The sequence below is a fragment of the Schistocerca gregaria genome, chromosome 8 (genome assembly GCF_023897955.1).
Source record: "Schistocerca gregaria isolate iqSchGreg1 chromosome 8, iqSchGreg1.2, whole genome shotgun sequence".
In the NCBI taxonomy this organism is placed as follows: domain Eukaryota; kingdom Metazoa; phylum Arthropoda; class Insecta; order Orthoptera; family Acrididae; genus Schistocerca; species Schistocerca gregaria.
The window spans coordinates 149,973,703-150,000,204 of record NC_064927.1 but is presented as its reverse complement, the minus strand read 5'-3'; the positions used below and the strand labels follow the sequence as shown (position 1 = coordinate 150,000,204).

At 43.5% G+C, this 26,502-nt stretch overlaps 1 protein-coding gene across 2 annotated transcripts in view; it reads left to right on the top strand.

Moving 5' to 3' along the window:
• LOC126284679 (PR domain zinc finger protein 1) overlaps positions 1–26,502 on the top strand; it is a 262,573-nt gene that overhangs the window by 194,883 nt on the left and 41,188 nt on the right. For both annotated transcript variants that reach the window (XM_049983800.1, XM_049983799.1), the window contains exon 4: positions 9,901–10,164. In XM_049983800.1, coding sequence (XP_049839757.1) covers positions 9,901–10,164 — 264 coding nt within the window. The remainder of the gene's footprint in view (positions 1–9,900; positions 10,165–26,502) is intronic.

Here is a 26,502-nt window from a genome sequence, read left to right as displayed (position 1 = left end):
TGTCGCCCACTTACACTACTTCCAAAGTCACGTGACCAACCGAGGTGGTGCAGTGGTTACCACATTGGACTCGCATTCGGAAGGGCGACGGTTCAGATCCTTGCCCAGCCATCCTGATTTAAATTTTCCGTGTTTTCCCTAATTTGCCTCTGCTTTCCTTCGAAAGGGCAGGGCTGAAGCAATGAGCGAGCGAGGTGATGCAGTTGGTTGGTTTGGGGAAGGAGACCAGACAGCGTGGTCATCGGTCTCATCGGATTAGGGAAGGATGGGGAAGGAAGTCGGCCGTGCCGTTTCAGAGGAATCATCCCGGCATTTTCCTAGAGTGATTTAGGGAAATCACGGAAAACCTAAATCAGGATGGCCATCCAGATATAGATTTTCGTGGTTTCCCTAATCCGCCCTTGGCAACTGCCGGAATGCTTCCTTCGAAAAGGGTAAGGCTGATATTCTTTCCCATCCTTTCATAATCCGAGATAGTGCTCAGCCTCTTAAAAAAAATGGTTCAAATGGCTCTGAGCACTATGGAACTTAACATCTGAGCTCATCAGTCCCCTAGAACCAAAAACTACTTAAACCTAAGTAACCTAAGGACATCACACACATCCATGCCCGAGGCAGGATTCGAACCTGCGACTGTAGCGGTCGCTCGGCTCCAGACTGTAGCGCCTAGAACCGCACGGTCACTCCTGCCGGCACTGGTCTTATACACTAAACATGTTGTATTACAGTATTAAATTACAATTTATCTGATGGGTTGTATCGGACATAGTGGGTAATGAATGTTTCACACATTCGTTATGTACTGTTTTCTGTTAAACAAAAAAAACCTATAAAGAAGCTACGAAACCATAATTTCCTATCTGAAGTTTTATAAATCGAGTTATGTTTCTGTTACTGCGATGTAATCGTGTGAGTTATCATAATTTGCGAAACAAAAATTTTGTATTTAAAAATATTGTCGGTAAGAGCATTGTGCACTGCAAACAAAGTTCCAGTTGCGTGCCTCGACCGCGCACACAATTTTATCCTGTGTATAAGTTGGAAAAAAAGTGCACATTCCGCTGAGGAGCGGAATGGAACTCCATACCCATGTTACGTATGTCCCCTTTTGGAACGAGTTATACACCTAAAAAGTAGTGCGGAATGGTTTCGTACTTAATTCAGACTGCTGCCTCTCAGTCTGACGATCGCGCAATGTGCAGGGCGTGTCCGAAAATTAATTCGTCGCAATTTTCTGTGACACAGTTGTCTGACCGATGGAGGTGGGTGGAGGGGGACCCTTAACTTTCCAGTGGTAGGTCGTTCAAATGCCTCCGTGTTCTTGGTGGGTTAAGAGGGCTTCTTCTGTGAACCTCTACGTCGAGTCGAACTTACTATGGAGACATCTTTAGAGCAACGCTATGCGATAAAGTTTTGAGTGAAGCCCAACAAGACGCCTCTGGCAACTCAAAGAATGTTTAAGGAAGCCTTTGGGGATGATTGCCTTTCTGGACGCGGCCAAACAGGTGGTACAAGATGTTTGGAGAAGAAAGGGGTGGAGGTCGCTCCCGAGGCCCGAGAGAGAATCCCCGTCAACATCTCGAACATACGACCATGTGCCTCATGTTGCCAGTTACTGAACAAGTTTTCGATTGATGCCGGAAAAATCTCAGTTTTAGAAGGCAGTCATTCAGGGACTGAATCACAGGGTCGTGCGCGTTCGAAAGGAATTTAGCATATCGTGACAAGTGCAAAAAGACAAAGCGGCGCACTTTCTTTTTGTTTTTTCGGCTGAACAGGGATCTCAGATGACAGCATCTCGATTCAGCGGACACTGTGCATGCTACTTAGACAGCTTCCTCTGAAGAGCATACGCACTGAAAAGTTATAGAAAGCTCATGATGCAACGAAATCGTACTGGCAAAAATGTGCTGAAGCAGATGGGTCGTACTTCGAATAAATCTGAGCAATAAGTTTTTTTTAAAATTAACTCACTACTTTCCGGACAATCCTTGTACGTCAGAAAACTTTCTCCACTCGCCGTAGATATACTGGTGATGAAAGTGGCTCCCATCAGTAGAATTCGAACCAGCTATTTCTGGTCGAATGTCACTATATTATCGTTCTTACACTGATGAACTCTGTTAAGGGGGGGGGGTTACATGGAGTACGCACAACTAAACGAAGATAATCCTTCAGCAATACAGACAAGCGTTTTTATACAGTATTGTGTATTTTAAGGCGAATTTTTTGACGCTTTAACTTCCGGGAACTCTTATACTTGTGAAGAGTCGTTTAATAATCCCCAAATAAAACATTTGAAAGATGAGCGTCTCTTCAGGTACATCTTTTCTCTTTAAAAGTTCGGAACTTCACAGACAATTTTGACAGCGGTAGAGATCACAAACGGTTTAACCTCTTCGTGTCTCTCAATCAATAACGTTTCTTCCCTTTAATGATCGATAGTTTTCAACAAGTTGACTCATCTGAATCGCACTGATTAATGCCAGAAATGAAACCCATACATTGCCAGCTCGCACAATCATTTTGTATTAGAGCAGATAAGACTTCACAGCTAGAGCAAACCAATGGAACAGTGCGCCGAGCTTCAAAATTCTACACTCTTCATCGTTATATTGTCCTCACGTAGTCGTTTTTATGCGATCTGGAAATCCTTCTTGATGCGCGCGATGTTTGGCGTTTTTGAACTGACGCGAAATCACACAATAGCTGGCTTATCCGTCGCTAGAATAAACGTGTTTTGCCACCTTCCTCGCGTGCCAACGCCTGCGCTGCGCGGAGGATATTGTTAAGCGCACGACACCGCCATGGATAAAAACTCCTAAAATTTACTCTGCAACCCTTAATCATTTATTCTGGTTCGGTTACAATATTTGTTTTACAAGAGATCGCTCGCCGAAACTGTTTGCTTGTGGGCACGAGTGAACAACACTAACAGTCCAGGTACCGTCATGCTAGGTTTTTTACGAGTGGATATCCTCCATTAAACACTCAAAGCAGTACCACCGAACAGGGAAAATCTTTATTTCAATACTGGACAAAACTGCATGGACGCTTCTGGCACTTCCGGACGCACCGAAGTATAACCAAAACGTAGAATACTCGAAACAGGACTGGGAACTCTCAATTTGATCGTAAAGTAGTTACTAGTCACTTACTTTTTCGCTTCGGACAGACTAACGACTAAATGTAACAAGTAAGACGATAAGTCAACTTTATTATATCCCATTTCTCCTTCACTTTTTTTTACTTCTTTCATTTCCCTTAGTTGCTATTACTTTTCTTACTTGCATTCCCTGACTTTTTTTCTCTTGGAGATGGTTTCACTTTCTATTACCATGTTTATATTTTGTTATACAATATACTTCACTCATTGCTTATTTATACCAATCTCATTAAGATTTTCGTGTCTGTACCTAAATATTATAGGTTTAATTCTTGAAAGTATTCCTTAAAATTTTTTGTGTGTTTGCCAACATTCATTCCTTGGAAGTTTCCGTAAAATACTAATAAGTTTATCTTAATTACAACTAATTATTTCGAGGTGTTGGAATGCTTGTTCCTTACCTCTTAACTAAAATTTTTCTCCCTTGTTTTTTTCTTTTCTTTTATCGTTGATAAGTTTGCGAATAATAACTACAATTGAGCTGAATGACTCTACTGTGATACTAAATTTCCAAAGAGTGTTTTATTTGCTTTTGTAAATGTCTTTCGTTTGCTGAAAAGCGAAGTCCTTCTTTCGACGATTTCGTTAAGGTACTTACATATTAGCCCGCATCTCGTGGTCGTGCGGTAGCGTTCTCGATTCCCGTTCCCGGGTTCGATTCCCGGCGGGGTCAGGGATTTTCTCTGCCTCGTGATGGCTGGGTGTTGTGTGATGTCCTTAGGTTAGTTAGGTTTAAGTAGTTCTAAGTTCTAGGGGACTGATGACCATAGATGTTAAGTCCCATAGTGCTCAAAGCCATTTGAACTTACATTCCCGATTTTTTTGGTGGTGCCGTTTTATGCTTAGCTAAGCTAGCAACTGAACCAGTAGTGGAAGGAAAAGTGTTAGACCGTCTTCCTCAATTTCTCATTAGACATTATATGAACTAGTTTGTGGTTAGAGTAGTTTAGTTACTGTAAGGTGTAACAGAAATTTGTAGTTTACATTAAAAAATAAGGCAGGACTGTTAAGACAGCCTCTATTAACAGAATGGATAGTAGTTCGAACCCCGCTCAATGTACACGTGTACACTTTTCCATTTTATTTCAGATCTCTCCGTATAACGAGCGACACAGCGTTTTATCATTTCCTCCCTGGCTTTGGTAAGATGATGAGGCTTCGCAGTGCTGAATAGTGCAATAACCGCTTATGCACTCTCCGTATGGCTAGGATGGGGCCCACTTGCCGTGAGTGGTTTCGATCGCTCGGCTAAAAAGATGCACCATTCACAATGAATAACACAGATACCGAGGTGGGAAGTAAAAAAAAAAAAAGGGTATGCTGATAGCTAAAAGACGAATGAAGACTATCGAGGAAGACGTTGAGTCATATTCCAGAAGATATGGTTATATTTCAAAAGATATATTCGTTTTCTAACCAGCAGAATATTAGCATTTTTATGATCTGTTGACTAATTTAAAATGCACAGTAAATCAAAGGCAAAAAAACAGAATGATTGTGAGCAACAATATGTATTGTAACCTCATTGAAAAGTCTGTGCTCTGTTCTTTTGCGTATGTAATTCCTTCTTGTATCCACCATGCGTGGACTCTCACTGACTTGGTGACGAACATTTTTGTCTCCTCATTCCATATCCAGAAACTACATTTTTCATATCTCTTTGTTGCCAATTTTATGACCTCTGAGTTGCCCCATTTCCCATTGTCAGACATTTATTTGTGTTTGTGTGGGCACACGTAGGTGAAAAGTAGAAAGGAAGAAATCCAGCACTATAATGATCTCAACATTATGTCGACTTCCAGACTACGCAGAGATGCATATGACAGACACTGACTTGTGAAAGAGAACCATAGAAAGTGTCGTATTGCAGGACAGTGACTTTCGAGAGCGCTTTCTTGGATTGACAGTAAGAAAACCAGCTGAGTAATAAAGACTAAATAACAACAACTTGTCACGAAAAAAAAGTCATTTATACCCTTTGGTTACCGTAATAAATGTCAACAAGCGTGATCTAAGCTCACGCTTGATTGATGCTTTAGTGATGGTTGCGAATACTGATGCTCAGCCTCTTGACACACGTATAATTTGTGTAAACAAACTAATTATCCGCCTGGACTGCGTGAGAAGTGATTTTAATCGATTCTGAGAAGACGTAGAAAGATGAAGGGGAAGGAGGGGAGGAGGAGAGAGAGAGAGAGAGAGAGAGAGAGAGAGAGAGAGAGAGAGAGAGATAGTCTCCTTACCGTTCAATCAGTTTCTTTGTGCTGACGTCCATAAACGTAATATACTTAAGCGAAAAAGGCTTTCAAAAAAATTTGGATTTCATTACGCCACTTCTGACAGATTTCATCCTTCATATATAGTGGCATAATCACTCGTGTACATGTGTGCCAAATACATTCCAGGTACTACAGGCATTTAATTTTAGGCAAGCAGAAGAATAAACTAGCTTTGGAAACGCTTGTATCTCAGAGCTTAGAGCTCAGCTATCCGAAAACAAAGGAAGTAGGTTACAGTACGATTGTTCGCCCACTGCTTGAATACTGCTCAACAGTGTGGGATCCGTACCAGATAGGGTTGATAGAAGAGGTAGAGAAGATCCAACGGAGAGCAGCGCGCTTCGTTACAGGATCATTTAGTAATCGCGAAAGCGTTACGGAGATGATAGATAAACTCCAGTGGGAGACTCTGCAGGAGAGACGCTCAGTAGCTCGGTACGGGCTTTTGTTAAAGTTTCGAGAACATACCTTCACCGAAGAGTCAAGCAGTATATTGCTCCCTCCTACGCATATCTCGCGAAGAGGCCATGAGGGTAAAATTAGAGAGACTAGAGCCCACACAGAAGCATACCGAAAATCCTTCTTTCCGCGAACAACACGAGACTGGAATAGAAGGGAGAACCGATAGAGGTACTCAGGGTACCCTCCGCCACACACCGTCAGGTGGCTTGCGGAGTATGGATGTAGATGTAGATCTCTCTGGACAAAATTAAAGAATGAAGCAAGGTTAATGACTGACTACTCTGAATGGGATTCGGAGATTCTAAAATAACTTTTGATTCAATATCAACAAAAAACGTGCTGATGGCCTTCGTTAAACAATACATTTATTAAACCTATCTTACAATTCTGAAGAAAATACACTAAAGTGACAAAAGTTGTGCGATATCGTGAAGGACCTCATTTCATCCGGGGTAGTACAGCATCTGGACGTGGCATGGAGTCAACAAGTTGTATGGAAGTCCCTTGTAGGAATATTGAGCCATGCTGCCTCCATAGCCGTCCATAATTGCGAAACTGTCACCGGTGTAGGATCTTGTGCACGACCAGACAGACTTCATCATCATGTCCCATAAATGTCCAATAGGAATCATGTCGGGCGATCTGGGTGGCCAAATCATTAGCAGGAATTTTCCGGAATGTTCTTCAAACCAGTCACGAACAGTTATGGCACGGTGACATGACTTAGTTGTTTGGCAACATGAAGTCCGTGAACAGCTGTAAATTGTCTCCCGGCAGCCGAACATAACCATTTACAGTGAATGATAGGTTCAGCTTCATCAGAAGACGCAGAACATTCCATTAAAACACAGCTCACACCATTATGTAGCCTCCAATAGTTTGCACAATGCCTTGTTGACAACTTGGGTTCATGGCTTCGTGGGTTCTGCGCAACAGTTCTTAACAGCTGAAAACAGGAATCATCTTACCAGGCCATGGTTTGCAGTCACCTAAAGTCCAACCGACGTGCTGCAGATGATGTCGTGCTATTAGCAAAGACATTCCCGTCGGTCGCCTGCTGCCATTTTCCATTAACGCAATGTTTCACTGCACTATCCTGACGGATACGTTCGTCGTACGTCCCACATTGATTTGTGTGGTTGTTTCACTCAGTGTTGCTTGTCTGTTAGCACTGATCGCTCTTCGCAGACTCCGCTGCTCTCGGTCGTTAAGCGAATGCCGTCGGACACTGCGTTGTCCGTGGTGAGTGGTAATGCTTGAAATTTGGTATTCTCGGTGCTCTCTGGACACTATGGATCTCGGAATATTGAATTCCCTAATTATTTCCGAAATCCTGAGGCCATAATCACGCCGGAAACCTTTTCCACACGATTCGCCCGAGTGAAAATGACAGGTGCGCCAATGCACTGGTCTTTTATACCTTGTGTATGCGACACTACCGACATCTGTATATGTGCATATCGGTATCCCGTGACTTTTTTCAGCTCATTGTATACATCAGTGTTAGAACTTCACTCGATTTCATTTGTATAGAAGATCAAGAGTCACGTAAGTTGATTCTGTACCGCCAACACTATTTTTAGTAACTCTGGAGGTAGTTTCATATCTTTAAACTGGGAAAACGAAGAACGAAAACGTAATATAGCTGAGACATCTTTGTTTTGCAGATAACATTATTGTGCTTGCCTCCAGAAGAAAGATAGTAAGAAAACATAATATACCAAGTTTGAAAGTAGACCTGATAATCAGTTACAGTGATGCTGAAACATTACATAACTCTCACACAGAAAAGAAAATATTTAGATGATGGTGATGTCACAGAGCGACGTAATGGATTCTTGCATTTAGGGCAATTAGGACGTACAAGGAAATATGTAAACAGTGAAATAAAAATGACATTTCGTCCGTCATAGCGTAATTTATTAAACCAGCCCCGGCCATATCATAATGTGCATTGCGAACCAAAAAAAAATAGCAGTAGCTACCCTTTCTTTTCCTACAAGAAAGAATTAGCTATATTGAGCCATGTGAAAATTCGCAAAAAAGCACATTCACGATCACTTTATAGCATAATTACTCACATTTTTATGTAAAGACTTCTTGCGGTTGCAGCTGTGTTCCTTTCTTTTGTGGTATATTACTTTCTAATTTGACAGTTTAGCATGATACAGTTATTACATCAATAGCTTGCGAAATTTTCATTACCTTTCTGATGGTTCCGTATTCAGTTTTGTTTCTTAGTAACGCAGCGCTAGTATTCATCCAGGCTTGCCTCGTTTATTCTCGATATCACATACCAATAGACTATCTGATCAAAGGGAGTTGGCCACTTATTAGTGAACAATAAATAGGATTTGTCTACATCTCGCCTTTGTGATGGCCACTTTTAATGAGATGTCTGAAAGTCTGTGGAGGAATTACAAATGGTTCAAATGGCTCTGAGCACTATGGGACTCAACTGCTGTGGTCATCAGTCCCCTAGAACTTAGAATTACTTAAACCTAACTAACCTAAGGACATCACACACATCCATGCCCGAGGCAGGATTCGAACCTGCGACCGTAGCAGTCGCGTGGTTCCGGACTGAACGCCTAGAACCGCTAGACCACTGCGGCGGGCGAGCAATTACAGCCCATTATTCCACATGTCTCGAAAGCGGAGAAGGTAGTGATGTTGATCCTGGGTCTGGTGTGAAACTAACTCATCCCATAGGTGTTCCATTGGATTTAGCTATGGGCTTTGGGCAGCCCAATCCATTTCAAGAATGTTATTACTCACAAACCATTGCTACACATGTGCTGTTTTATGATAGGGTGCACTGTCATGCTGATATAAACGATCATCGTTTCCGAACTGTACCTCTACTGTACGCACCACATTATGCTGTAAAATATGTTCATATTCTTCCTGATTTACCGTTTTCTTATGCTCAGTAAGGTGATACCACACCCTAACTACAAGACAGGCTTCCATACCATAACGAAACCTCCTTCGTGCTTCGCTCTTCGCACTACACAAGACGGCGGATAATGAAACCGATCCCTTCCATCGGATTTCCACAAGGTACAGCATGATTCGTCGCTCCAAATCACTCGTTTCTAATCATCCACTACCCAGTGCCGTTGCTCTTTACACCACATCATGTCTTGCTTAGTACTGACTGCAGAAATGTGTGGGCCGCCCCCTGTGGACGACCAGTTCTAGGCGCTTCAGTCTGGAACCGTGCGACCGCTTCGGTCGCAGGTTCGAATCCTGCCTCGGGCATGGATGTGCGTGATGTCCTTAGGTTGTTTAGGTTTAAGTAGTTGTAAGTTCTAGGTGACTGATGACCTCAGATGTTAAGTCTCATAGTGCTCAGAGCCATTTGAACCATTTACAGAAATGAGTGGCTTATGAAGAGCTGCTACACCATTGTACCCCATTACTTTCAACTACCTGCGCAGAGCGATTGTGTTATCTAGACTGCTACTAGCACTTTAGAACTCACGACTGGTTCTTTTCGCTGATTTCATGCAATTTTTTTACACCCACTTTCGGCAAATCTCGACCCTCCCTGTCCTGAAGTACCTGCTCCTACCTGTATTTGACTTAACTGTAATCGTTACTTCGCTTTTCTTTGTCACAATCACATTCAACAACCGTCGCCTCGGGCAGCTTTAGACTGGTTGAAATGTAGCTGACGCGCCTGTTATTCAGTTCACGTCCAGTGGTTAGACCACGTTGGAAGCTCCGATTCATATTGCTGTTACTGATTCTCTACTGACAAAAACACTCGCCATCTTCTTTTATGCTGGCAGGTGCGCCTTTCGTGATATCTAGTGGTCAATTTCCGCATTACACAGGGATTCTAGATGCCTAGATGGAGGTGTAATCAGGTTCCAGTACCTCGAGGGCCCTTGCCGGAAACCTCCACAGCGCTATCACCGTCATCAGCAGCGAGAAGTAAACAAAAGTTGTCTCCCACCTCTGACAGACATCTTGTTTGTGGTACAGGAGGAGCGCGACGGTGGCGGAGGCGGGGGCGGGAGTGGCGCCGGCGCCGGAGGCGGAGGCGGCGGGGGCGGCAGTAGCGTCCCCGTGTCGGCCGTCGTTGGCGCCGACCCCGCTTTCGACCCGAGCACCCTTCGAGAGGATGAGTTCGAGAAGCACGTGGTGTACATCGTCCCCGACGTCGCCACGGAGCCGGGCTGCCCCAACCGCGCGCAGGAGTCGCTGCCCCGCAACCTGGTGCTGCGACCCAGCCAGGCGCTCAGCGATGTGAGTACCAGCTCAACATGTCTCTAGCTACTCTCTTAGTCTCACCTACAGCGGAGGCAGGTGAGTGCCACCGTGTGGTAAACCCAACGACGACAGACACACAGCTGCCATCATGAAGGTATGTCAAGCCCTCAAAATCTGCACCCATCATGGACTTTTCTTGAACAACACATTTAAGTACTAAGTACGGTCTTATCGGAGGAAATACGACTTTGATTATTCAGAACTTTGGTCAGACTGTTAACGAAGATACGGGCATACAAAACAGGTTCCCAAATATACGAATGGCTTGAAGATTTCTTAAGTAATAGGACTCAGTACGTTGTCCTCGACGGCCACTGTTTGTCAGAGACGAGGAGATCGCCAGGAGTGCCCCATGGAAGTATTCTCTACCTATATAAATGATCTGACAGAAGAGGTGAGCAGCAGTCTGCAGTTGTTTGGTCATGATGCTGTGGTGTACGGGAAAATGTAGTCGTTGAGTGACTGTAGGTGGACACAAGATGACCATTACAAAATTTCTATTTGGTGTGATGAATGGGAGGTAGCTATAGCTGTTAAATAATGTAAGTTTATGCACACGAGTAGAATAATCAATCCCGTAATATTCGAAAACAGTATCAGCGGAGCCCAGCCTGACACAGTCACGTTGCTTAAATATCTAGACGTAACGTTGCAAAGTGATGCGAAATGGAACGAGCGTGTAAGGACTGTAGTGGGAAGGGCGAATGAGTAACTTTGGCTTATTGGCAGAGCTTTCGGAACGTGTGGTTCATCTGGAAAGGAGACCACATGAAGAACACTAGTGCGACCCACTCTTGAGTACTTCTAGAGTGGTTGAGATCACCGCCATGTTGGATTAAAGGAAGACAGTGAAGGAGTTCAGAGGCTGGCTGCTACATTTTTTACCAGCAGACTCGATAAATACGCAAGTATCATGGAGATGCTTCATGAACTCAAATAGAAATCCTAGGAGGAAAGGTGACACTCTTCTCGAGGAACGGTACTGAGAATATTTACAGAAAAGGAATTTGAAGCTGACTGCAGAACGATCCCACTGCCGTCAACGTACAATTTCGTGTAAATAAGAAAAATTACGGTTCGTACCGAGGCATATAGGCAGTCGTTTTCCACTCGCTCTATTTGTGAGTGTAACAGGAACCGAAATGACCAGTAGTGGTACAACACACTCTCTACAACGCACCTTACAGTGACTTGTGCAGTATGAATGTAGATACAGATGTAGTTGACCCTTAGCCCGTCAGTCAAAGAGGGACCAACAGTTCAACCTGAACTCTGAACAGCTGTGGAAAAAATTGGGTATCTTTCATACTGATAAATATTACCACAGGCGAAATACGTAGTGAGGGGTATAATCGTGGAAATGACGGGGGACTGAACCCAAGACGTACATTTTGCGGGGATTCTGCAAAAGCAGCGAATTCGTACACTGTGTGGTTTAGCATTACCACAAGTAATGACGGATTATAAATCATGGACGTTTATGTACACCTGGAAGTAAGAACACCAACAGCAGTTTACTAGCTACACTTACTTTTGCAGCCCATACTTGGTAGTAATATGTCGAGAACAGTAGCTCTCGAAGTCATAAAATCTGTATATTAGTTGCCTATTGTAGCACTAAGTGGAATATTTTGATGATAAACATAGGCTACTATGTTTTTAACTTTGAGATTCTTAAGTATTATTTTACGTTGTTCATCTCCATTGTATCACTGTACAGTATATCGATTGTGAACCGTCGCCATAAACAGACCTTCGATGCAATGTCAACACGCCCACAGATAACCATCATGCCACGTGTCGCCTGTGGTCATGCGATTATTGTTTCACTTCGCTCAACCTACCTACCTAGACTCAAAAGCATATCATATCAGTATTAAGTTAACATTGTGTCAATACTTGAAACAAATTTTGTTCTGAATTTAGTCTGGGCATTTCTCCTTCCTATAACAATGCTGCTTCTCTTATGATAGTTTTCACATTGTTCCCAATAATTCTGTATAAGTTATTTAGTAAAACGCATAAATCTGTTTTGAAGATGGAGACTTGTGTCTTCATTCGACCACGGTAGCGTAGAGTTTAATATTTTCTTTAAATAAATAAGAAAAAGGCTTTATGATATGCTCTCCTGATCAATTATGAAACCATACGAAACATTCTGCTAACGATAGAACTGTTTGTAGGTTTAACTACGTTACTCACCTCCTAGAGCGGCCTGTATAGCCTAACGCAGGTAATCCAAATACGCAGCAGTTCCGATTTTCTTCGGTGTAACTATTTAAAGTCGATGCCATCATTTTATATGACATCGTCACTCCAATATGTCAGCGTAAAGAGTATCTTTGGTTTTATCCCACATGGAGTTAAATGTGATTTAGACACAGCAGATAGATTCTTTGATATTCATATTAACATTCACCGGAATTAACTGTTGCATTCCAGAGATGGAACTGCTGCGGTATTAATAAAAATTACAGTAGCGTAATTTGCGAACAAAAGGTCGTGCCTATACCATCATAGTTAATAGAGCTATGACAGCAACTTTTAAAATCTCGGTTAAAATAAAATGATGACCTCTTTAACTGATGTTTAAGGGGAAACAGATTAGTTTCACTCAACCCGTATACATTTAAAAACGGAAACCGCACCGCGCTACATTTACTCTTAAGATATGGAGACAGTGGAAACTTTAGATGTCCGCAATGCGTTTTGCGCATTGCTGGCATGGAACGCGGAAAACGTAATGCATATATCTCTCGTCCGAGAAATCTCCTTCTAAACAGAACACGTTTTAAATTTCTTTATTAGAGCTTGTATTATTCCGCTCGAAATGCACAAACGCCTCTCCAACGACATTTTGAGAGTTAATTTAATTGCTCGCGTTCTCTTATTTACACCGAAAAATAATCAAATAAAAGGCTCTTCTTAATAAGAATTGCCGAGTTTTTAATATGCTTCTCCGGCAAAACAGAGCCAGGGAATAAATATTTCTTGAAAGCTACAGAGCATTGGCTTTCGCAGAAAACAGCTGCCAACGAACCCGTCTCGGCCATCAAGTTTCAGATTCCCGGTGCAGCGAGACGAGAAACTACTAAGAGACAGGCGCCGCTGCCAACGACCTGAAATAATTTCAAGAGTTCGTGCCACGTGCCGGACTTGTGTGTAGGTCACGCGTTTCGCCTTCTTCCTTCTCCTGCGTGTACTGTGGAAGATGGAAGACGAGAACCTGATGATTAGCGGGGGGGAGGAAGACGCGGGGAAGAGGAAAACGAAGAGATCTTGTTCCCTTAAGAAAGCAAGGCACATCCGTGCCAACGACGATTGCCTAGAAGAAAGGTAAATACCGTTGAACAGTTCCTCTACTATTTTGTACAAAGGCGTTTTCTGTATGTGAATCCGGCTGACCCGCATGGCGCTGACGTAACTTAACGGTGACCTGTAATTGTGGTCGCATGGACGCTCCACTTGGCTGATCGCGTGGCGCACACCCCCTTTGATCCCGTGCAGTACGTGGATGATTCAAAAACTAGAGGCACTTATACTAAAACGTAAAAATCGCCTTACTCGTATGGCCACCAGTAAAATGGTTCCCAGAAGGACATACTCTCTAAAACACAATTCTATAACGAACCTACACTTCATTCATTGATACTGTCACCTAACATATGATTAAATCTATTTTCGCACTATAGTAGAAAGAACTGAATACGGTGAAATCTGCTGAAAAATGCTGGTACAGCTCTGGAATATCCACCTCACAGGAGGCTTAACTAAACAACACGATTTACTATGCATTTACTATAAGTATTAACTTACAGTTAGTAGTGCAATATGATACATAATACTAACGTAAGAAGTTGATGTGTATGCACCAGACGAGGTCCGTATTTTACTGATACTTGCTATCAGTATTTCTCCCCCCCCCCCCCCCCCTACTACCTCCATCGACTAAATAGTGCCGGCCGAAGCGGCCGTGCGGTTCTAGGCGCTGCAGTCTGTACCGCGAGACCGCTACGGTCGCAGGTTCGAATGCTGCCTCGGGCATGGATGTGTGTAATGTCCTTACGTTAGTTACGTTTAACTTGTTCTAAGTTCTAGGGGACTAATGACCTGAGAAGTTGAGTCCCATAGTGCTCAGGAATGCTGAGTGCGTAGCAATGCTGAAATCAGATCAGAGAGATTCCATCAGGTACAGAGGCGTGCAGATCATCATATTTTTCTCGCATCATACTCGAATGCAGTAAAACGTAGAGTGGCTAATATTTGTTAAAATTTGAGTCGTCGTGGTTGGTATAATATGCTCTCGGACGAACGCGGTACAGTGGTTTATGAAATATGTAGATACGGATCTGTGTGTAAAAGCATAAATTAAACCGCCCCACTCTAAAGTCTCAACAAGGCAATAACAGTTACCTAACGTACAATCAAAACATTAAAAGATCGTTGCCTGACAGAAGTGACGCACCCAGAGACGGAAACGAAACGGAACTTCACGAACTGAGAAGAAATGCGATGTTATTATTCGAGTAATCACAATATCGAGTCAAATTTACAAAGAACTTTTGTGGCAGTGTGAGCCCACCTAGCCCTACTATCGGAATGATGTGCCGCAAGACACACGGGATGACTGCCGGCATAGTCCCTTCACGTTGCTCATCCTTCGTGCACTGTTTCTAATGACCTTAATGTCGATGAGACTTTGTCCTCTGAACAACGTCTAATTAAAACGTTGTGTTGTAGTGTTAGTAGGATACTATAAAAGCGATTTATTTATGAAATGACTGCAGGTAGCATGAGGTCAAAATTGCTCTAACATTATAAACTGCCGCAGGGCTACACATTACGCGGGGTGAAGTGTCCAGATATCCATCAATAGGTAAAACCAGACGTCGAATCGCTGTAAACGATCTATTGAAGTTACGTCCGTGAGGGACGCTGGCGCTAGATTGACACTGCAGACACTGTCGTACGAATTCAAATAGAGACATTAATCAGAGGAGGACATCTGTGTAGGGCATTTTGTGCAGTCGTGACAGGATCTGATATCTGCTCAAATGACATGAACCGATTTTTATACAGCGTTATGCACGTGGGCTGTTGACATTACCGTGTAAGGCCCACATTTGGCTAAATTACCTTGCGTTTGTGTTACTCAAATGGGAGAAGATTAGGCTCAACTGATGTGGTTTAGAGATCGACGACTCCCAGCCGAATCGGCCTACAACTTGAATGAAAGTGGGAATTTACTGAACGCCACGGCGAATAAATAAGCGAGAATAAAAATTTTAGCCCAACAAACGCTCTAAAACAAGAAAATGACGCTCCAAGAATTATCCGAGTGGGAGGGGAATTTTTAGATTCGGAAAAAATAGGTGATTTATTCAAGAGGAAGAGATTCACAAATTAAGCAGTTCAGTAACGCAATGGTCCACCTGGGGCCTTTCGTCAAGCAGTTTTCGACTTGGCATTGATTGGTAGAGTTGTTGGACGTCCTCCTGAGAAATATCTTGCCAAATTCTGTCAAATTGGCGCATTAGATCTTCAAAATCGCGAAATGGTTGGAGGGCCCCGACAATAATGCTCCAAACTTTCTCAGAAGGGGAGAGACCCGGCGACCTTGTTGGACAAGATAGGGTTTGGCAGACACGAAGACATTCAATAGGAAATCGAGCGGTGCGCGGGCGGTTGTTATATTGCTGAAATGTAAGCCCAGGTTGGCTAGCCATGAAGGCCAATAAAACGGTGCCTACAATATCGTCGACGTATCGCTTTACTGTGAGGGTACCGTGGATGATAGCCAAAGAGGTCCTGCTATGAAAATAAAAATGGCAGTCGTGATCATCATTCCCGACTGTCGGACCGTATGGCGAGCGATAATCAAGTTGGCATCCCACCAATGTTCAGGGCACCTCCAACACTTCTTCTGTATGGAATTTCATTGACTGGAGTAAAATTGCCTTCAGTGATGAGTCCCGCTTCGAACTGAGCCTCAGATGACCAGTGAAACGTGTCTGACGTCACGCCCCCCCCCCCCCCAAAAAAAAAAAAAAAAAAACCGTGGTGGGATAGCAGCTTGAGTGTCGTTCACCTTATGGCCTGACAACCAGCAGCAATGATATAGTGTAGCCCCTTTGGATGTTATCAGCAGACCCTTCCAGCACAGCGGTACGTTTACAATATTCTACGCCCTGTTTTGTTGCCCTTCATGGCAAGCAATAGTGGATGTACATTTCAACAAGATAATGCCCTCCCGCATACGGCGAAAGTTTCTACTGCTCGTCTTCGTGCTTGCCAAATCCTACCTCGGCCAGCAAGGTTACCCGAGCATTATTGGCAGGGCCCTCAAACCATCTCGGGGTACTGATGATTTAACTTAGCAGTTGGACAGAATTTGGCACGATGTCCCTTAAGAGGACATCCACGACTCTATCAGTCAATGCCAAGCCAAATTGCTGTTTTCAGAGGTGCAAAGGTGGACCAACGCGATAGCGACTTGCTCAGTATGTGAAGCTCTTTCTCTTGAATAAATTATTAAATTTTTCTGAAAGTGTAATCATTTGTTTGCCTGCACATGCAGATCACATCCACCGAATTCCGTCCAATTTGAATAATTTCTGCGTGGCGCTCCGCTTTTTTTCCTCGTATTAACGAAATTAGTTGTGGATGACGATCCTGAGCGTAGGTTCTTACCCTCAATTTGGGCCTGAAAGCGTCGTCTACAGATGCACGAATTAGTGGTTGCCATCCGCGTTAACAATTCGATTTCGCTACCCATTTATACGACTGACACAATTGTCTTCTTCAAGTGTGATTATTTTAGAACAGCTTCCTGGCTGGACTTCAAGCCAGTATCATAGCAGACTTATCCTGGATTTCGCACAGAACATTCATGGAAGGTTGGGTTAGCAGAAACTGCATTCAACCAGCTCTCCTCCCTTTTCTGATAAAAAAAAAAAAACTGGACATCACAGCTTCTTTTGTCACAGGTTTTATAGTCATTTACCTTCAGGTCAAGCGCCTGCTTTCTGAAGTGCGTTTACGACCTTGCTCCCGGTCGGTGTACTGCGTACTATGTCCGACAGAATATGCCGGACAGGTAATAGCGCAGTTGGTGCCCTTTCTGGCAGGAGGTCAGAACAAAACAACTTGCAGCGCGTTTCCGCTGCTGCCGCCATAATCGAAATTCCCTCACTTCTCATCATTTTCCTCCCATATCGATGGCCACCTGTGTGACGGCGGGACTACAGACAGTGCACTGCCCCTCCGCCATAGATTGTACGCTCCCCTCAGCGTTCCGCAGGGGGCGCTGCATCACCACCGACGTGTGGCGGAAAGCTGAACTAAAATTCACGGCCAGCGGCGCTCTAGCCTCCGAAATCACCTCCGATTTGCGGTCGTTCGTGGGAGTCGCAGAACTGGCCAGCAGCAGGCCGGGCTCTCACCAACAGAGCGGCGCGGCGACGTTTTGTCTGGGCCGCGATCGTCACACTTCCTGCAGGCGTCTAAACCGATGGCAGACTTCTTATCTGCGTTTTTTGCTGCTTCTGCCAATGGGATACCGCTCCGCAGCTTCCAAACAGAACCGACCCTGAGACAATGGTCACGACGCCACACTGCCAGTATCAGGTGCAAAAGGCTGGGCAGAGAACCCTAGTCACGAGAATTGCAGTCGTCATTAACACCTGTCGACAACGTGATCGTCAGTGACATGTTCAGCTATGGAGGATGAAACCAGAGGAGACTTCGGCGGATTAAACTGATATTTCTCCACGACTGAGTTACTGAAACCACAAGACACCTACACTGAATGGCTGGACCGGTACTCGAGCCACGGTCCTGCTGAACGACTGACAGTCCCCATCCTAAATACGTTCCACCTCTCAGCATTCCGTTAAACATTTCTTTGGCAGTGAATAGTACAATCCGCTTTTCTTGTCTACACATCTAATTCCATGCCCCTGTTTCTCAAGAAGGCGTATGTACAGAAACAAAATGTACTTCACAAACATAGATGCAACTAATGACTTCCATGTCCAGCAAGCTGATTAGGTATATACGTAACCATCCATTTTGGTCACATTGGTGAAGACGAAACTTTAAATCGCAGACTGGCACTTTGCATTAAAACACGAAAGTGAAACAGTACTCCAGCAGCAATGTAGCGGCGCCTTGAATGCTACCGCCATGTAGCACCGCTACTCAGCCGCTGCTGGAGTACTGTCTGTTCTTCGTGTTTTACTTTCTCTGTTAATACATACCGATAAATCGAATATCGCAGCACCAGACTAATTTGGGACCGCTCTATCGAATGGGCACGTAAAATTCCGCTTTAAAAGTCGTTTTGTTTATAATGGGAAACAAACTGGCGCTTTCCGTCGACAGTGTGCCAGCGTGAAAGACGTGATGAGCGTTGAGCATTATTTACTGACGTCAGTTACACATTGCAAAAATGTAATTGCAAATATTTGTCCAAACACCGTTGTAAATGCTCCTGACGAATCTTAGAAGGGATGCCTTGTTGCTACGTGCTAGCCATTTAGAGGCTTTTTCTGTGAAAATAGTTATTACTTCTGTCAATCAAGAATGCTTCTGTAGTACACAGACAGTTTTTAAATAGAAACATCTTTCATTTGAATTTCAAAATACTTCTGCCGTCACTCACATTTTATTTCCATCGACAGGTTGTCAAATATTTTTATAGCCACTTATTTCTCGCCTTTCTGTGTCGATGTTAGATCCATTAATGGGTAATGAGGAACGTTTTTTTCTTTTAGTGTTGTGCATATGAATATCTTAAACTCAGATGGACTGTTTCTTACCAGTTTCGTAAGCGAATAAATGCACTGTGGCACTGTGTTTAATTTTTCCAGCTGCATAAAGAGATGTCTGCAAGGTGCACGTGTGTGAACCCCAAGTATAATTCTTGTACAATGAATAATTTCTACCTTTGTGAAGAGTTACACCAGAATATTATGTCAATGAGATAGCTAAGCATTTCGGCCGGCCTGTATGGCCGTGCGGTTCTAGGCGCTTCAGTCTGGAACCGCGTGACCGCTACGGTCACAGGTTCGAATCCTGTCTCTGGCATGGATGTGTGTCCTTAGGTTAGTTAGGTTTAAGCAGCTCTAAGTTCTAAGGGACTGATGACCTCAGATGTTAAGTAACATAGTGCTCAGAGCCATTTTTTAAGCATTTCGGTCCTTGATAAAATAATCATTCAAGAATTCGACTGACGTAACGAAGATCGCAGAATAGCTGTATCTGTACGAAGCTGACAAGAGTGTGAACCAGGCTCTCTTGGGAAAAAATTACAGGACGTCCCTTAAAATAAGGTTACTTTGAAGACTGATTCATTAGCACACGACTCTACAGTGTTCATGCGAGGTTCGATGTAAAGCCAAGGGATACGACAGTTGCAGCTGCATCCCCGATTTTTAATCTATTTCCAGAGCCTGTCGGCGGTCGTTACTCTATTTGCTTACGGAAACGGCGCTCCCACTGAATGATGCTCTGCAAACGGATTTTATCGGTTTTCCTGAGAGGGTGTAACTCGAGAGCGTTTGAGGAGAATCCTTGAGTCTCGCTGTAAACTTCAGCCCGTCACCGCTTTCTTTTATTGCATAGCGGCTCAGAAATACGTACAGCATGAAAAAGAAAATATGATTAGAAGTATTTGTACTGTTCCATTATCTACGCTGTCGTGCTGTAATATCACTTCATACGCAGATAAATAAGTCAGCTCAGTTACTTTATTCTAAATACGGAATGGAAAGGTAAGTTTTCTAAAATTAACAGTAGCGTGTAATCTATCTCTTCAACAGCGTAATTTTTCTGGCTGCACAGACAATGGAATTAAAGTTCATCGAGGAATATCTGGAATGGCCATCGCTAACAGAAAAACTCAGAACGGAAAACATCATCCAGAATTTCTGAAAACCTTTTAAAATCATTTACCTTCAAAATAGAACGACAGTAGCTGCCACGGCGAACTCTAGCAAAGTTATTAATTATTCAAAGTCTTTAAAGGAAACGTGTGCCATCCATGACAACTGTAATAAGTAAATCCGTTCCAGCCAGCCCCATTCGTTGAGAAAGATGAATGCAATGAAAGTGAAATTAACGTGTACACATACTACGTGAAATATTGAGCGCAATTCAACTATGCTGTGTCTGCATGTTTCATTCAGGAAGGTAGATAGTAAAGCCGGAAACAGCAATTGACTCGCTGCCGCAGTAAAAACAAACCCTACAGCGCAAGATTAAAAGCACAGTGTATATTTAGATTCAAAAGCAAAATTTTTCTCCCTGCAGAGTAGGAACATTATACATGTCTAGTTCTTGCATATATTTTTCAGACGTGAACTTTAACACGGCATCTCACAATGCTTGATTTAGATTTAAGCCAGTTTTTGTATATCGGACGTCAGTGCAAAGTGGTGACAGCAATGAGTGTATACTCGTACTTAGAGTTCAGATTATCTGACCCTATATGACTCGTTTTTGCGTTCGACTGTTAAATGGACATTGAACATTTCAATAAGAACGTTTGATACAATTTTTGTATTTATACAATTATTTATACAATTTTTGTATTTACAGCTCAAACCCAATAACCCACAGCCCTAACTCTGCCTGGACCACATTCAATTGTCTTTGAATTTCTCTACAAGTCGGTAGTTTGTCAGTGCTTAAGGTTTTGAAAGTTAGTCCACTATTTCTGTAATAGTTCGTTTCAATAAGTTGGAACCGCCACGATAAAAGCCTATCGTCAGTGTGATTTTCTACGGATGTACCATTAATTCCTCAAATCAGCACATCTTCGTTGAAACAGCCTAGGCAAATATAGACATTTTCGTCAACAGCACGACAATGCCTCTGCATTAAAGACGGCATGCATTACACAGAAACTGATGGAAATACAGAGATATACTTACTAATAAGATTAGACTCCACACTCGTTTCGTCTCTCCTGACATTACTATAGACATCAATGCCATCACAGCAAGTAATAACATATTGCATATAGTCGTTGATCAGTGATGCGTCAGTACGCAATAGCACACACCATAATGGAAAGTAACAAACTCTAAATTCTGTCCAATGCCGATGTAGTATTGATGATGCCGTGGGAAAATGTGTTCCAGTACTATTTGTGTATAACAAAGAAAACCACCGATGTTGCTTATCTAACAAGAAGGCAATACACTAATCCTTGCAGTACCAAGGAAAAGGGGGGGGGAGGGGATTTTTTGAGCACCTTTTGAAAATATTACAATCTAATCAGATGCTTTATACTTTAAAATTTTGAAAAATATTTATTGTTTCTAACGAATTCTTCTACCAGATCCTATAAATGCTTTAACTTTTTCAGTTAAACTCAAAAATTTAAGTCTCATTAGTAGATTCGTTTTCAATATTTTCAGGTTCAGGACCTTACTTACTCTCTCTAAAAATATACTGTGATTAAATTCAACAACGGTTAACGAAATTTGCATTTTTTTATTTTTTTAGGCTGGGTATAAACTAGCCCTCCTTCATATTACAGATTATTGAAAATGTTGCTAAAAGTGCGCTAAAAGAGATTTTTGTGTTCCAGACCCCACTGACACATCAGTGCCTCTTTAAAAAATAGCGGTATGTTCTTAATGTAAGTCAATAACTATAAGCACTTTTTAAAATTTTTTAGGGTGGGCAAAAAATACCCCAACCCTCTTCTTCCGCACCCCAGCGCTCCCTTTCCCCACTAGTAATGCGCGTTATGAAAAATGCGTTCGTATTGCTAGGGTAAGCAAGGACAATAATTTCATTGCAACTGAAAATAAAAATTCTGCTGCTCATTCTCACGATCGACATGGATCGATCCGAGATTGTAAATCATGCGATCGATAATCCGAAGATGTACCCTGCCTAAGAAACTCTCGTCTCGGGAGGGTCGAGGTTCAAATCTTCTCCAGCTAGCCTTAATTAGACGTTACTGAATCATCTGAAAGAGTTGCGGGCATGGTTCTCTCAAAGAAGCAACAGCCGAGTCCTTTCCCGAACCTCGTGCAACTGAGATGGTGTTCATTCTCTAACGACCTTGCTATCGACACAATATTAATGTGAACATCTTTCTGCTATGATGCAGTTCATATCAAAACAGAAAACCATCATCCATAAACACAGTTGCATTCAATACCGAGTAAAGTGTACAACAAATGTTGCGTTACTACAGTTTAAAATTCTCCGAAGTTTCGCAACCTTGTCTCTTTCGTTAGTGGGCGACCGAGCGAGGGGGAGTAATAGCTAGTCACTGGGCTATCATTCAGGAGGACGATAGTTCAGATCCATGTCCAGCCATCCAGATTTAGGTTTCCCGTGATTTGAGAGTCTGCATAGTTGCGAGTACAATGCTGTCTCTCCTGCATTAGACAGAAAATTTCAAACTCGATCAGTGCTTGACTTCGTTTAGCAATAGCGTACGTCAGAATTGGTCGTTGATACTAGCAGAGGCTCTGTTCAAATTGCTCTGGTCCATTTTTGTCTTCCAGCTCACGCCGGACGCTGACGCTCCTACAACTGTACGCAAGTCTCAAGGCAGGCAACTTGTAGCCAACGGGCCGCTCATCTTCTCCCTGTCTGTCTAGACAGACACCGATGTAGCCGACACGTCGCACAGACTCTGACAGCGGAGAGCAAATTATAGCGGTCGATTTGCAGCCTAATTCAGCTCCAACACGGAGCTTAGCGCAGCTGACCCACTTCCGCACCCCATCCTCACCGCCACGGGGTATTTGTCGCAGCTCGGCGACATGTAAAGCCGACACGACACAAAGGAAGCTTTCCTGAAAACCGCGGAGGGGTCGGCTGCAAAATCTTCTTCAGAGACCGCAGCTTGCTTCACAGTTTAACAAAACAACGAAGGAAAACAGTGAGGTTAAGGCTTTATACTCGCCGACAGCAAGGATCACTTGCTTCTTTGGGGATACGAAAACAAAAGTGGCTGTAGTCTTTTTGGAGGAACCATCCCGACATTCGGGCAAAGTACAGCTGTAAAGCTACGATAGGCTATCGTAGACTACCAAAAGTGAGTTGTGACTACAGTAGCTTATCTAGTACCTTTGGTCAGTTCATGTCATATCCACATTACCTGTGCGTAAGGTGTGTTGCATACCTATTAGGCGTTACCTCATGACGATTACTTTCTTTGCGTGTGCGGTCAGTGTCTTCCGAGTTTACCCTAAAAACCGGAAGCGGTAAGCCATCTAGGAGATGAAAGAGGATATGCAAAGGGCTGTGTAACCTACAAAACTTTTATAAACAGTATTTATAGATAAGTAGAAATTGTCAATGTTTGATTCAGGTTTTATTCCAAAATTGTTGATTTGCAATGTGAAGCAGAGGAATGTTGTAGTAAAAAAAAAGATAAAAAATAGAGATTTGTCATACTGCGTTAGAAAATGTGAACAAACTGCAAAACAAAACTATCAAGCATCACTTCAGTACTTCGTCGAATTTAAATAAAATATGTTTCTGTTATTCATAAACAACTTTCTCATTTATCAGTAATAACAGGAAACTTTTGCCTTCGATTATGATGATGACTGTTCTGTTCAGCACAAAGCAATAATAATTACATATTTTTACATGTCTGCGCATGTGAACAGTACATGCAACAAAACCACTCTCGCTCTCTTACAACACCGCCTTAGTCGACTTTTTCGGTAACACGATTGATTTCAACTTTCCCGTGAGTGTAATGAAAGAAAAAAGACTCTTTTAAACGCGATTCAAAAACTAATTACGTTTACAATTCACTCTAGACTTAATCCCTACAACCACGGTAGTATAGTACAGTGAGGAGACGAATGTCTTGGGATGCCTCCTAATATTGTGTCGCACCTCCTTATTCCCGGCGTAGTGCAGCAACTAGAAATGGCATTGACTCAACAAGTCGTTAGAAGGTCCTTGCAGAAATATGGAGCCAGGTTGCCTGTACAGCCGTCCAAAATTGCGGAAGTGTTGTCAGTATAGGATTTTGTGCACGAACTCTCTGTTATGTCTCATAAATGTTCGATGGGGTTCATGTCGGGCGATCTGGGTAGCTAAATCATTCGCTCAATTTGTCCAGAGCGTTCTTCGAACCAGTCTCGAAGAATTACGACCCAGTGACATGGCGTACTGTCACCCATAAAAATTCCATCGTTGTTTGGAAACATGAAGTCCATGAATGGTTGCAAACAGTCTCCAAGTAACTGAACATAGTCAAGGTCAACGATCGGTTCAGTTGGACCAGAGGACACAGCCCACGCCAATAAGAGCCATCTTCAGCCTCCACTGTGCCTTGTTAACACCTTGGGTTTATGGCTTCGTGGGGTCTGCGCCACAGACCCCACCATTAGAAAACGGGACTCACGTGACCAGGTCACGTTTTTCCAGTCGTCTAGGTTCCAGCCGATATGGTCACGAACCCAGGAGAGGCGCTGCTGGCGGTATAACGTTAGTCGTGAGCTTCCATAGCCGATTAACGCCCAATTTCGCCGCACTGTCCTAACTTATACATTCATCGTACATCCCGCATAGATTTGTGCGTGTTGCTTGTCTGTTCGCACTGAAACTCGACGCAAACACCGCTGCTCTCGATCCTTAAATGAAAGCCATCGCCGTGGTGAGAGATAATGCCAGAAATCTGGTGTTGCCGGGGCACTCTGGACAGTGTGTATCTCCGAATATTGAATTTCTTAATGATTTCCAAACTAGAATGTGCCATTCGTCCATCTCCAACTACCATTCCGCGTTTAAAGCCTGTCAATTCCCGTCGTGCATCCACAGTCCCATCGGAAACTTTTCCACGTGAGCTACTTGAGCACAAATGAAAGGTCCGTCAGTGCTCTGCCCCTTTATACGTTATCTACGTGACGCTACTGCCATCTGTACGAGTATATGTGCATGCCGCTGTCTTATTGACTTTTGTCATCTCAGTGTAGTATGAAGACAAAACAAACAAAACTATGCTTGATCGTTGACTTCATGTTGTTCAAAAATGGTTCAAATGGCTCTACGCACTATGGGACTTAACATCTGAGGTCACCAATCCCCCAGACTCAGAACTATTTAAACCTAACTAACCTATGGACATCACACACATCCATGCCCGAGGCAGGATTCGAACCTGCGACCGTAGCAGCACCGCGGTTCCGGACTGAAGCGCCTAGAATCGCTCGGCCACAGCGGCCGGCCAGTATAGTCAGTGCCAGAATACCTCGTCGACATCAAAGGGAGCCACATCGGAATGTGATCGAGTTCGAACGGGGCAGAATGAGAGGTCTCAGAGATACGAAGTTGTCATACCGTGACATTTCGGCTCGCACATGGCATGCTGCTACGACAGTGATGCGTGTGTGGAAGCAGTGTATAGAGAGAGGTCGTACGCAGCGACGAACGGGAACTGGGCCACGGAACGATGACCACAGCACGGAATGACCGTCCGCATGGCTCGTCGCTGGAGCACTGCCACATGTGTGAACTTGTCTGCATCGACGGTTCGTCGCCGTCTGCTGCAGGCTGGACTGGTTGCACGCATGCCATTACGTCGGCTTCCATTGTCCAGAAACCACAAGCTACTCCGACTGCAATGGGCACGTGAACACCGTCACTGGGGTGCTGAGTGGCAACGTGTAATCTTGTCGGATGAGTCCCGCTTCAACGTGTCCTACAGTGATGGCCGCAAACGTGTCCGGCGGTACCGTGGTAAGCGCAACGTGGAAGGCTGCATTGTGGAGCGGCATAGCGGACAAACAACAGGTGTGATGGTTGAGGGCGCCATTGGTTACAACAACCGATCTCGTCTCGTACGTATTGCGGGTACTTTGAACAGCAACCGGTACCTAACGGAGGTTGAGAGCCTGAGGTACTCGCCCATCGAACATAGTATGTCGCGCCCATCGAACATGTCCGGGATATGGTTGGTTGGCGCTTGGTGCGTCACGGTCCTCCAGTAACTGGTGTCACGGATTTGTGGGCTCGGATACAAACAGCGTGGAGCGAAATCGCTCAGGAATGTATTCATAACCTTATTGATTCAATTCCACGGCGTATAGCAGCTCTAAATGCAGCGCATGATGGCCACACGACATAATGAATAGTAGGGGTCAAAGGATATGTACAGATTTGAAAAGGTAATCATTTGTTACTTGTCATGTACATAACCTGTGGTACTAAATTAATTGAATTCATGCGTTTCCTTCTCGGTGTTGCAATTTCCACAAACGGTAATGTATGACACGTGGTTAGGCATGTATGTACTTCCTTAGGCAACACAAACAGAGAGAAGGA